At 41.5% G+C, this 12,629-nt stretch overlaps 1 protein-coding gene across 1 annotated transcript in view; it reads left to right on the forward strand.

Moving 5' to 3' along the window:
* SARS1 (seryl-tRNA synthetase 1) overlaps positions 1-11,792 on the forward strand; it is a 60,354-nt gene extending 48,562 nt beyond the window's left edge. The window contains exons 10-11 of the mRNA XM_073666601.1: positions 1,700-1,829; positions 11,427-11,792. Coding sequence (XP_073522702.1) covers positions 1,700-1,829; positions 11,427-11,572 — 276 coding nt within the window. The 3' untranslated portion in view covers positions 11,573-11,792. The remainder of the gene's footprint in view (positions 1-1,699; positions 1,830-11,426) is intronic.
* Positions 11,793-12,629: the final 837 nt, after the last annotated feature.

The following is a 12,629-nucleotide window of genomic DNA, read 5'->3' on the forward strand; positions in this document are numbered from 1 at the left end:
TAAAAAAATGTGTGAAAGGACTCACAGAAATTGCTTCTGCCACTTACGCTGCTGCTGCTGCTAATATTTGGGCATTGACGGATTGACGTGCCGGAGGTTGGAAGTGTAGAGCTGCAATGAGCACTGTGTGCCTCACTGCTGTCTTGAGGAAAACCTCTTTTAAGTTTGAGTAAAAGCATGTTTCGATATTTCAGCATTTGCGGGTTCCTTTCCAGGGCGGGAAGCATCTGGCAAAATTAACTCTTATAACGTGGATCTAACAGAGTGGCAACCCAGTAGTCAGCACTATTTTGAATCATAGCTATACGGGGATCATGCAGCAAGAATGCACTTATATGTCGGGCCCTTCCATGAGGTCCAAGCCCATGCCGTGTTGGTGGCTGAGTAACTCTGATGCTTGTTTCCTCCGTCCCCTCCCGCCAACCACGAACAGAGAGGGGATGATTATCCTCTTCATTTCCTGACAGTTGCTCTCCCATCACCTCTACCTCCTCCATTTGTTCCTCGACACTTGCACCTTCACTGTTTGTCTGGTATCACCAGCCCCCATCGATTGCACTAATCCATCGTCCCTTGGCACCCTGAGATGTCCCCTACTGTATCACGTTAGTAACAGAAGAAACTATTCTTTTAGTGTGGATGAAGCCTGTATAACATAGAAGATGTGCTCCAAGAAATTTCAAACTCAGATCTAGCCTTTTGTATCACTTTAGTCGCAGAAAAAAATAGATTTTTTTTACTCTGCATACAGCTGAATTTCAACGCCACAAAATAAGGTGGGAAATGGTGTGCTGCATCACGTCAGGAGAATCCTCTCTGTGCTGTTACATAGACAAAATGGCGCTAAAACAACATGTCTGCTCTTTACATAGAGAGGGACATGTGATTTCAGCAGCCAATGGCACAAGCTCTTGTGTCTTGTCAGTGTTAATGCTTCCTGCGCCCTGATTGGCTAGCCACAATTAGCACACATAAAGTTTGAAAAAAAAAAGATTACAAGCACGCCGCTCCTCTGAGCTCTCCACACCCCTCATCAAACACGTGCCCCCCGCTCATCATACACCACCACTATCCTAGCCAAAGTGCTAAAAATACTTTAGTGGCAACGCAATAATTTCCCGCACTTTTACCGAATTTTACAGATTTTTGTCGATTTTAAGAAAAAATGCTCGTATTTCCGATCACTAATCCAAATGTGCCAAATTTGAAATTGGCGATCGTTTTTCAAACATATTCGCTCATCCCTAGTTATGACGCCATTTTCGTTGGCTTAGTACTTTTAGAAAAAAAATAATAGTGCAGTTTTTGATGCAGTGGCAAAGCCAGAAGTGGACTATAAAAGGTAAAAATAAAGCTATACTTCTTCTCTTTCCTGCTGGCTTTTGAATCAAAAAATGAATAAAAAACTGCAGTTTTTTTTTTTTTAAAAAGACAGACCCCAGTGTAAGACCACGCTAAAATAGCCCACATACACCTGGCAAATTTGTTGCTTGTAAATAGCTGCTACATTTAAATGAAATTTGTGTAATCTCATCTATATTACTATTTTTGTATATATCACGCTGAAGATTTGCCTCTGAAAAAATGGTGTTGTGTATCTGCTTCTAATACGCAGTGTGTGCATTAACCCTTATGGTGGAGGTATTGTCAAGATTGGATGTTGTTGTAATCTCTACAAACCATTGAATTTTTGTTACAGGTTGAGTATGTACATATGCTAAATGCTACAATGTGTGCGACAACACGGACCATTTGTGCAATTTTAGAGAATTATCAAACAAGTGAAGGAATTATTGTACCTGAAAAACTACGAGATTTCATGCCTCCTGGTAAGGGTGAGAAATGGTTATCCTTGTTCATTGTTGAATTTGTCACTTTTCAACATCTCTTTCTGCAGTTGATGAGATTTTCTACATTACATACGGCTGCCATGCTATTATCACATCTTAATCGACATTTGGCAAATTTCAGCAAAAATAGACTCAATTTCTAAGTGCTATCACAGGCCTATTAAAATAAGGACATTGGTATAGTACATTCATTTAGCTATATCTTTGGATGTAACCCCTAACACTGGCAAAACGAGTTCTTCTGGGACTGAGGTTAAGCTTTGCTGAAGTCTTGCACTACTGCCGGAGGCCCTCAGATGTAACAGGAAAACTAGATGTAATGTATTCACAACTAAGGATATCAATCTAATTTATGTAACTTTACTGTTGGAACTGATGAAACATATGTAGAATAGGTAGCATACCCAAAGCTTATATTTCACATCTTCTGTTTTACACAAAGGCACAATCACAATGTTTTCATGTGGTGGCACTTGTTAATGTCATTTTAGCAGTACTCAAGCATGATTTGAATACTCCATCTCATCTACCTGTCCTTTCATCAACCACAGCCCACTTCTGTACAGTACTCGTGCCTTGGTCTGGCAAGTCCAGTATCACTTCAGTATACTCCCGGGTCCATCAGCCCTCCTTCTCAAGCGGTCCAGGGTCTCCACAAACCCTCAGCTCTGCCTTCTGGGGTCCTGGCTGTACCCACTGCAGCTGAGCTCTCCTTATAGCTGTTCCATTTCGGTCATATTGAGATTTAGACTGCCCATTATCCTGTTCCCGTTAACGCAAAATTTCCTTCCTTGCATATGAACACAGATTGCGGCTAAACTCTTGTCTCTTTCTGTTGAATCCAAACTGCTGACTGACTCTAACTAGAAAGCAACACGTTTCTTATGCCCCGAAACCCCTCCCATCTTCTGTCCTGTCCAACTGTAACCCCTTTATTCTCAGCTACCAATTCTTCCACAGCCCTGTATCAGAGAAATTGCAATAACCCATATAATAGAGTATAGTATTGTTGCTATACAAATAATACATCAAAACATACAAACACATTAGTATAGTATAGTGTATTAGGCCACGGCTCCACTATCAGTATTCGGTCAGTATTTTCTCTCAGGATTTGGAGTGAAAACCAGGTGAGGAATAATCAGAGAAAAGGTATAATAGAAACAAGTCACCAATTCTGCATTTATCACCCTCTCCTGGTTTTGGCTCCCACTCCTGAGAAAAATACTGACCAAATACTGATAGTGGGGCCGTGGCCTTAAAGAGGTGTTCATCAGCAGGTTTTTGCTACCTCATCTGAGAGCAGCATAATGTAGGAAAAGAGGCCCTGATTCCAATCTTGTATCCCTTAGTTTACTGGGTGCAGCAGTTGGGATATAATCAGTGTTCATAGATTTAGAATGTAGCAGAGCTAAGAAAGCTAACCCCGCCCACACCAGGCTCTGTATCTACATTGTCTATTGACAGTGAGCTGCTTATCACAGAAAGGGGCGGAATCGGATAGATGTATGCCTGTCAGCTAGTCACAGCAATGATAATGTCCTAGTGATAAAACCTTAAGTTAAAGGTACACACGGGGCAAGACAGGGTTAACCTAGAACATACACCCATACATGTCTTTTTCTGCAGCTGTGTAACATTGGAAGAATATATCTCATCAAGATATATGGGTGAGACTGAACCTTTTTATATGAGCACTGGTTAATTGAGCACCTGCACTTTATGTATGTGTGTTAGGGTGGTCCCTATTTGTCATTGATTTAAGTTTTATTCTTTTAGTGCTATCATTAAAGGTCACATTTTATTTTATCTGATTCACCTTTCCCTGCTGATAATAGACCTTTGTAAACGTGCAACGGTGGGGGTGCTGCCTTAACCGTGTTTTGTGGTCAAGAACAAGACATCCGTCTTGGCCTTATACTTGACCACCAGAATGCTGTAGCTACATTGTGCTCTGCTCTCACTCTTTCTGAGCCGCTGACCAATTAGCAACCCAAGGAGTCCGCTCCGTTTTTGTGCAAAGTAATGCATGCTGTGGTCGCTCTGGCAGAGAGGGATTTGAACAGTTTGATGCTGGTGTAGAAGGGGAGGAGTCCTGAGGAGATAATTTGCATATTCCCACTGCATTTTGGGGTAAGTGAAGAGTCTCCGCGAGCTCAAAGAACACTGGATTTTGGCTGTTGGAGCTGAAAAGAGGACATCGGTAAACCAGGGGAGGAGTCCTGAGGAGATAATTTGCATATTCCCACTGCATTTTGGGGTAAGTGAAGAGTCTCCGCGAGCTCAAAGAACACTGGATTTTGGCTGTTGGAGCTGAAAAGAGGACATCGGTAAACCAGGGGAGGAGTCCTGAGGAGATAATTTGCATATTCCCACTGCATTTTGGGGTAAGTGAAGAGTCTCCGCGAGCTCAAAGAACACTGGATTTTGGCTGTTGGAGCTGAAAAGAAGACATCGGTAAACCGCTGCTTAGACAGAGCAGAATTATCTCTTCATGATTCAGAAAGAGAAGAAATTCGAACTGCACCTGACGAAACAGCGGAATGGAAGCATGTGACCCACAGAAGCAGGAGGATCGAGAGGCAGTCAGCACCCATACTGCTCAGGAACCAGTACCAGGCTCTCACGCAGGAGAACCATGAAGAAATACAGCAAAATAAGACTTTGCCAGCAATGAATAACCTTGTAAGCCCTCAGAATCCTCCTGGATGGAGAAAGAAGAATGTTGTGAAGAAAAAACGGAGAGTGGTGGTCATGGGGGATTCCCTGTTAAGAGGAACAGAGGCCGCTATCTGCAGACCAGACATAACCTCAAGAGAAATGTGCTGTCTTCCAGGAGCAAAAATTAAAGATGTGTCTGACAGGATATCAAGACTCTTCAGACCTACAGATCACTACCCATTCCTGCTAATACATGTGGGGACAAATGACACCGCAAGAAAGGACCTGGAAACCATCTGCAGTGACTTTGAAGACTTAGGCAAGAAAGTGAAAGAATTGGGAGCGCAGGTGGTCTTCTCATCCATCCTCCCAGTGGATGGCCATGGAACAATGAGGTGGAATAAGATTCTACGGGTGAACAACTGGCTACGTCGATGGTGCCGTCAACAAGGATTTGGATTTCTGGATCACGGAATGAATTACCTATACGATGGACTACTTGCTAGAGATGGGGTGCACCTTACGAAGACTGGAAAACATGTATTTGGAAGTCGCCTTGCTACACTCATCAGAAGAGCTTTAAACTAGAACAATGTGGGAAGGGAAGCAAAAGGCCAGAAAAAGCCATACAGCTGACAAATACTATTGAGATCTCTGCTACTGGAAGTGGAAAAGAAGAACAAAGACAAAACTATTTAAATAATAAAAATATGGGAGGAAGAGAAATCAATCACAAACTAAAATGTTTTTATACAAATGCACAAAGCATGGGCAACAAACAAGGAGAATTGGAACTACTAATGCAGGAAAAGGAATATGATGTCATTGGAATCACTGAAACTTGGTGGGACGATACACATGATTGGAATAAAAGGCTAAAAGGATACAACTTATTTGCAAGAAACAGACTTGATAAACGAGGAGGAGGTGTTGCATTGTATGTTAGAAAAGTGTATATCTGCACAGAGATTGAAGCTTCAGAGACTGGGAGTTCTGTGGAAACTGTTTGGGTAAGAATACAAGGAGAGAACAACGGAAAGGACACCATTGTAGGCATTTACTACAGGCCACCTGGGCAAGCTGAAGATATGGATGAACTCTTTATGTATCAAATGACCAAGTTCTCCAAAAAATATGACGTAGTGGTCATGGGAGATTTCAACTATCCAGACATTTGTTGGGAATCTCTCTCAAGTAAAACTAACAGGTCAAGCAAATTCTTATCCTCTCTTGCTGACAACTTTATCTCCCAAAAGGTAGGGGAGAAAACAAGGGGATCTGCTACTTTGGATCTAATCCTTATAAACAGGGAGGAAATGGTTGAGGAGGTAAAGGTGGCTGGGACCCTAGGAGGCAGCGATCATGCTATTATAGAAGTTTGGATAACTAGAGGAGGAAGACATGTGAAGACTCAAACTTCAAGGTTAGATTTTAGAAAGGCAGATTTTAAGAGACTCAGAAAGAGAATAGGAGGGATCCAATGGCTGCATGTCCTTAAGGACAAAAATGTCCAGGAAGGATGGCAAATTTTTAAAAATGAGATTCTCAAAGCACAATCGTTAACAATCCCGAAAAGTAGGAAGAATGGGAAGCATTTAAGGAAACCAGGATGGATGAACACAGAACTTAAGCACATGCTAAAAAGAAAGAAAGAAATGTTTATTAAATGGAAAGAGGGAGGCATATCTAAAGAAGATTATAATGCAGTCTGCAGATCCTGCAGGGAACGTATCAGGTTAGCTAAAGCTGACAATGAATTAAGGCTTGCAAGAGATGTCAAAAGCAATAAAAAAGGATTTTGGGGGTATGTCAAAAGTAAAAGAAAAGTCAAAGATGCTATAGGATTTTTACAGGATGAAAATGGAGAAATGGTAAGAGAGGATGTTGAGAAGGCCGAACTTTTTAATTCCTATTTTGCATCTGTTTTCTCTCAGAAAGAAAATGTAACATCAACTGATCTTCACTGTCCTTTTAAAGGAATAGAGGAATCCAAGTTATCTGTAAACAGAAAGATTGTGAGGGAATATTTAGCTAACATAAATGAGTTCAAGTCTCCAGGTCCAGATGAATTACACCCCAGAGTACTGAAGGAGATCGTAGAAGAAATTTTAGAACCACTCTCCATAATCTTTGAAAATTCTTGGAGAACAGGAGAAGTCCCAGAAGACTGGAGAAGAGCAAATGTTGTTCCTATCTTCAAAAAGGGGAAGAAGGTGGACCCAGGGAACTATAGGCCGGTGAGTCTGACTTCTATACCAGGAAAGATCTTTGAACAAATTATTAAACAACATGTATGTAAGTACATGGATAAGAATGAAGTGATTAACCAGAGTCAGCATGGGTTTGTAACTAACAAGTCATGTCAGACTAACTTAATTTCCTTCTATGACAGAATCACTGACTGGGTGGATCAGGGAAATGCTGTAGATATAGTATATCTTGACTTCAGCAAAGCATTTGACAAAGTATCTCACACCATCCTTATTGAAAAAATGACCAAGTATGCAATGGACCAGGCAACTGTTAGGTGGATTCATAACTGGCTTAGTGATCGGACTCAAAGGGTGGTTGTAAATGGCTTCACATCCAGCTGGATGAATGTCTCAAGTGGGGTACCACAGGGCTCCGTCCTGGGACCTGTATTGTTCAACATCTTTATCAATGATTTAGATGAAGGAATTGAGGGTAAACTGATTAAATTTGCTGATGACACAAAGCTAGGAGGGATAGCTAATACTAGAGAAGAGAGAGAGAGGATTCAAAAAGACCTAAATAAACTGGAGCAGTGGGCAGCAACCAACAGAATGGTTTTTAACAGGGAAAAATGCAAAGTACTACATCTGGGCAATAAAAATGAAAAAAGCATATACAGAATGGGAGGAATAGAGCTAAGCAACAGTACATGTGAAAAAGACTTAGGTATACTAATAGATCATAGACTGAACATGAGTCAACAGTGTGATGCAGCAGCAAAAAAGGCAAATACAATTCTGGGATGTATTAACAGAAGCATACAGTCTAGATCACGTGAAGTCATTATCGGTCTTTACTCCTCTTTGGTCAGACCTCATCTGGAATACTGTGTACAGTTTTGGGCACCACATTTTAAAAAAGACATCGACAAACTGGAGCAAGTTCAGAGAAGAGCGACCAGAATGGTGACTGGTCTGCAAACCATGTCCTATGAGGAACGGTTACAGGATTTGGGAATGTTTAGCTTGCAAAAAAGAAGACTGAGAGGAGACTTAATAGCTGTCTACAAATATGTCAAGGGCTGTCACATTGTAGAAGGATCATCTTTATTCTCATTTGCACAAGGAAAGACTAGAAGCAATGGGATGAAACTAAATGGGAGGAGACACAGATTAGATATTAGAAAAAACTTTTTGACAGTTAGGGTGATTAATGAGTGGAACAGGCTGCCACGAGAGGTGGTGAGTTCCCCTTCAATGGACGTCTTCAAACAGAGGCTGGACAGACATCTGTCTGAGATGATCTAGTGAATCCTGCTTTGAGCAGGGGGTTGGACCAGATGACCCAGGAGGTCCCTTCCAACTCTACCATTCTATGATTCTATGAGTGTGTGGAGTGAAGTTATCTACATAGGTGTTAATCCTTATCCAGCAGTGGGTGCAACAATTCCCACACAATTTTCCCACTCACTCCCAGGACAGGGGAGAATTCAGGGGGCTGAATCCTGGTGTTCTTCCCTTCATATATATTTCATTCATTACCTGGCCGTCTTATTGGGAAGTATTGCCGGAATTTAAGCCTCCCCTTGAAATGTATTAGGGACTCCTCTACGCTGATGTCCCTTTGGGGAATGCACACATCAGCAAATTTGTTGCTGAAGTAATCAATGACCGACCAAATTTTGAAAATTCGATTAAAATTGGGGTTGTCTCTGGGTGGACACTGCATAATAACGTTATAATACAAAAATTTGAGAATGGCCTCATTGCGTGTCCTGGACATAGCAATGCGGAAAACTGGAGTGTGTTATGAAATATCAGCACTCCAATATTGCCGAACTTAAGGCTTCTTCACTCTCCCCATGTGAAGGGCAAGGCCCCAAAATGTCTTCATCTCTACTGTATCTACAGGCATCCAACTAGCATATGATGAAATGGGGTTTTGGGCAAGAAATTGTTGGGCGTATCAATTTGTTTGCCCCACCATGAGATTTACAAAATTCCCAGAGAAAAATACTTTGAAAAAGTTGATTCTTGTGAGGCTGGCGGTGTCAAATTGGATTCCGGATTGAGCCACAAAATAAGGAATCGTGAGACTCCTCATTTTCGGGGGTGGGGATGTGACACTCCTCATTTTCAGGAGGTGGGGGGGGGATGTGGCATCCTCTCCCGCACGGTTATTGCTGGAGGCAATGAAACAAACTTACTAAACAAACGACTGTAAAAACAATTACTGACTGACTGCAACTAAATTACGCTAACCATAATTCTATTCATCACATATGTCCAAACAACACCGTACAATTCAAGTGCTAGGTACTTTCTACATGCCATATATACCTTCAGGATAAAAGCGACTCCAGCTTAAATATAAAAAATATAATTTTTATTCAATCAACATAAAATCAACAATATTAAAAACAGAAATGAGGGGAACCTCCAATAGAATTGAGACACTATAAATACACATTGAACCAGTGATAAACACATGTATATACTATATATAGGTTATGAAGCCCCTTGAGATGAGCTGCTGATCCTATATCATAGATTACAGCTTGCCCTAAAGAATAGGCAGCTGCCTTACCTGGGCAGTAATGATGGTATATAGTAATCGTGAAAAAATAGTGATTTTATCTCTAGTCATGCAAGGATAGTAGATAGGGTATATTAGTAAATCATACTGCCAGACCGGGGGTGCAGAGTAGAATGTCGCGTCTCCTTCTTCCCGACGCCGTTTCGCTCTCTGAAGACTTTGTGACATTCTACTCCGCACTTTGTACTTGCCTATATTACTGGTGGAATGTGTATTTATAGTGTCTCCCTTCTGTTGGAGTTTCCCCTCAGTTCTGTTTTTTTAATGTTGATTAAAAATTATATTGTTTATATTTGAGCAAGGAGTCCCTTTTATCTTGAAGCCTGTTACATGACTATCAAGGATCTAAGGTATATATAACCATAATTCTATGTAGTAAAAAAACTAGTATAATTACAAGAATTTTCCACTAAAATTCTGAAACTACAATTACTAAACAGACAACGGTAAAAAAAAAAAAAAGACTGAACGCCCCCAACTATCTGACACTAATTCTGATTATATTTTAGTAAAAAATACTGTAGTAAAGGCTGATTCCTACAAAATATTTTTACTGTCTCTAATCTAATCCAATCAACTAATAAAATTGATTTTTGTTTGTCGATGGATGCCAATCGGTGATTTAGCGGCTTCAGGATGCATGCACAGAGGTGGTGTACACAGGAGGAAAAATAACATGTACAGGGAAAAAAAAGCCCTAAGAAAAAAGGGAGCACGTATACCCATTAGTGATGTTCGTCACTGATCAGTGGCTAGAGGACACATGCACAGAGATTGTGCAAAGGGGAGAGTGGTGTGTAGGGGGGGTGGACAGGGAATAAAAAGTCCTAAGCCAAAAGTGAGCTTGAATGTCGAGCACGGGTCACTGATCAGCGCTCCGCAGGCACAAGTGGGCTGGGAAAGAGGTTAGGGAAAAGGGGTGAGATGGATTAGGGTGGATTGGAAAAAAGTAGGGGACAGGAACAGATCAGCAAGGTTTTCTGTTCTTCAGCTCTTCAGTCAGCAGCAGAAGTGGTGGCACGGGCTATTATCATCTGTGGCACCACAATACTCAGTAGATCCACAGCAGAACGACAACAGTGACCGCTCTGCACACCTCTTCAAGCTGGAATGAGGCATTACAGAGCGGTCAGACTATGTTTCTGCTTATTGATTGGTGCGATCGAACGTCATTGTCCGATCGCACCAATCGGCGCTGGGGCGGCTGACGCCACCTTTGACTAGCTCCAGCCTATGATCAGTGCTGTTTATAGCTCCGCTCAAAGCTCAACTTCAATGTTTCAGGCAATTTCATTTGACAAAACTTTGAAATCGCTGTGATTAGCTGTTGACAATTGAACAGCGAATCGCAGCGGTCGTAGGGGTGGGCGGTGGCGACGACTTCTGGTGCCTTGCTGTCAGAAATAACAGGCACCTTCCTCCGAACTTGGTGACCAGAGGTTCCCATGGCGTAAGTTTACGTTAATTTGCGGGAACCCCTTCCTGACCATGGCGTAAACTTATGTCAAAAGTTCTGAAGGGGTTAATTTAAATAGCTTATTTACACAGGACCGCGGTAAACGATATACACTGAGCCACCTGTCATTTTGTCATTCAGTGGATGCCCAAATCCACAGTCTTGGGTGAACAGGACTCGTACTGCTGAGAACATTTGATCTTTTGCGCTGCGAAAAGGTCATTGCACCCGTTTACCGAGAGGTTTGCTTGTTGATCGGGTGATCTGCAGCCTGAAAGATCATTGTGAAACGATACTTTCAGTGTAAATCCATCTTAAAGTGATCCACCTTTTAAACCTCGCAAACTTAGACTATTGTGAAACAATTGTGAAATGTGCTAGATATATCAAAGTGGCTTACATTGTCTAATGCAAGTTTACACTTTTTATTAGTTGGCTTACTTTTGTACACTAGGTTATGTCTATTTGTGGTGCAGTTTCAGCACACAGGGTGCCACATCCCAATCCCACCCATTTACCAATGGGCCATAGACCCTTATGTACCATGTTTAAATCGCAAAATAAATGTGCAGGATGTGTAAGACAGCTTTTTGACGGAAATTAAGTAGAATTTGGAAATTGGCCCTATTCCGTTTAATACTTTTGTTAATAAACTTTTTTTTTTTCCCCAGGACTGAAAGAAATAATCAAATTTGTTAAACCAGCTCCAATTGAGGAAGAACTTACAAAAAAGCAAAAGAAGCAACAAGGAGGAAAGAAAAATCAAAATTCTGGTTTAGAATCTCAGATGCAGAATATGGATGTGAATAATGCATAATTACTCCGCAGTACATTTTATTGATGTCCAGTTGACATATTGCTTCTCCGCATCAACAAATATTGAACTACTGTCAATTGCAGATTGTCTAACTGTTACTGGTCTTCAGATCAGTTCCAAAAATAATAAAAAACACAAATTTGGTATGTACAAAGCATTTAAGGATGTTGACTACAATGGCAAAGTAAGATGGAATAAAGAAATTCATTACAAATGTAAATGTTACAATTTTATTCAACTCAGATTGTTCATTGGGTTTAGAATCACTGATTTCTCAGGTTTTTCATTACAGCACACAGGAACCTTGGGTGTTGGCCGCTACAACCAGAAGGCTGATACTACGATCACACAAAAAAAAATTTGCTTCTTTTCCACAGGATACATTCACCTACTGGTACCAGTTTAACACCAGTTTAGCTCTGAGGCTCCATATTCAATAGACTGCTGTGGGCCAAATGATGTTCCAGACAGTCGTTCCGTTGGCAGTTATCTCGTCCGACTCTTTACACAGTAGATTCCCTGCCAGACTCCTATGGCGGCAGCTTATCTTTATTAAGAACAGATCCAAAATTGGACATGCCGGATCCTTGGTCTGGCACCTAACATGTACAATATTTTCTAAATATATATCCTTAAAACCTAACTACTTTTGTAATTGGCTTTATTATGCAATACTGTCACGCCCACAGGTGGGGCACATTGTTTGTGGACCCCCTGTGCCACAGGGCCGAGCTTACCTAGGAAGGGGCATAGCTAAGCTGCTACCTGTGTTCACTGGAGCTCCTGATGGTGGAGTCAGACTTCAACTGCAGGTAGCTGCCAGGTACCACTCCTAGGCAGTCCCCGGTACTGACTCAAGGGTCAGGTACACTAACAGTGACTGGGCTCGGAGTTCTTCGCAAGACAGTATTAGAACTCTGTTCAGACTGCACAGGTTCTTGATCCTCTCACAGAACGGATACTGACACTGAATTACAGACAGGGCTGAATTCAGTTCCTGGGACAGGGTCCGACAGGTTCTAATACTGACGGAACGGCTCCAGGTTCGGATGCCGCC

The sequence above is a fragment of the Phyllobates terribilis genome, unplaced genomic scaffold (genome assembly GCF_046119375.1).
Source record: "Phyllobates terribilis strain yellow unplaced genomic scaffold, ASM4611937v1 Scaffold_2__4_contigs__length_985480577, whole genome shotgun sequence".
NCBI lineage: Eukaryota > Metazoa > Chordata > Amphibia > Anura > Dendrobatidae > Phyllobates > Phyllobates terribilis.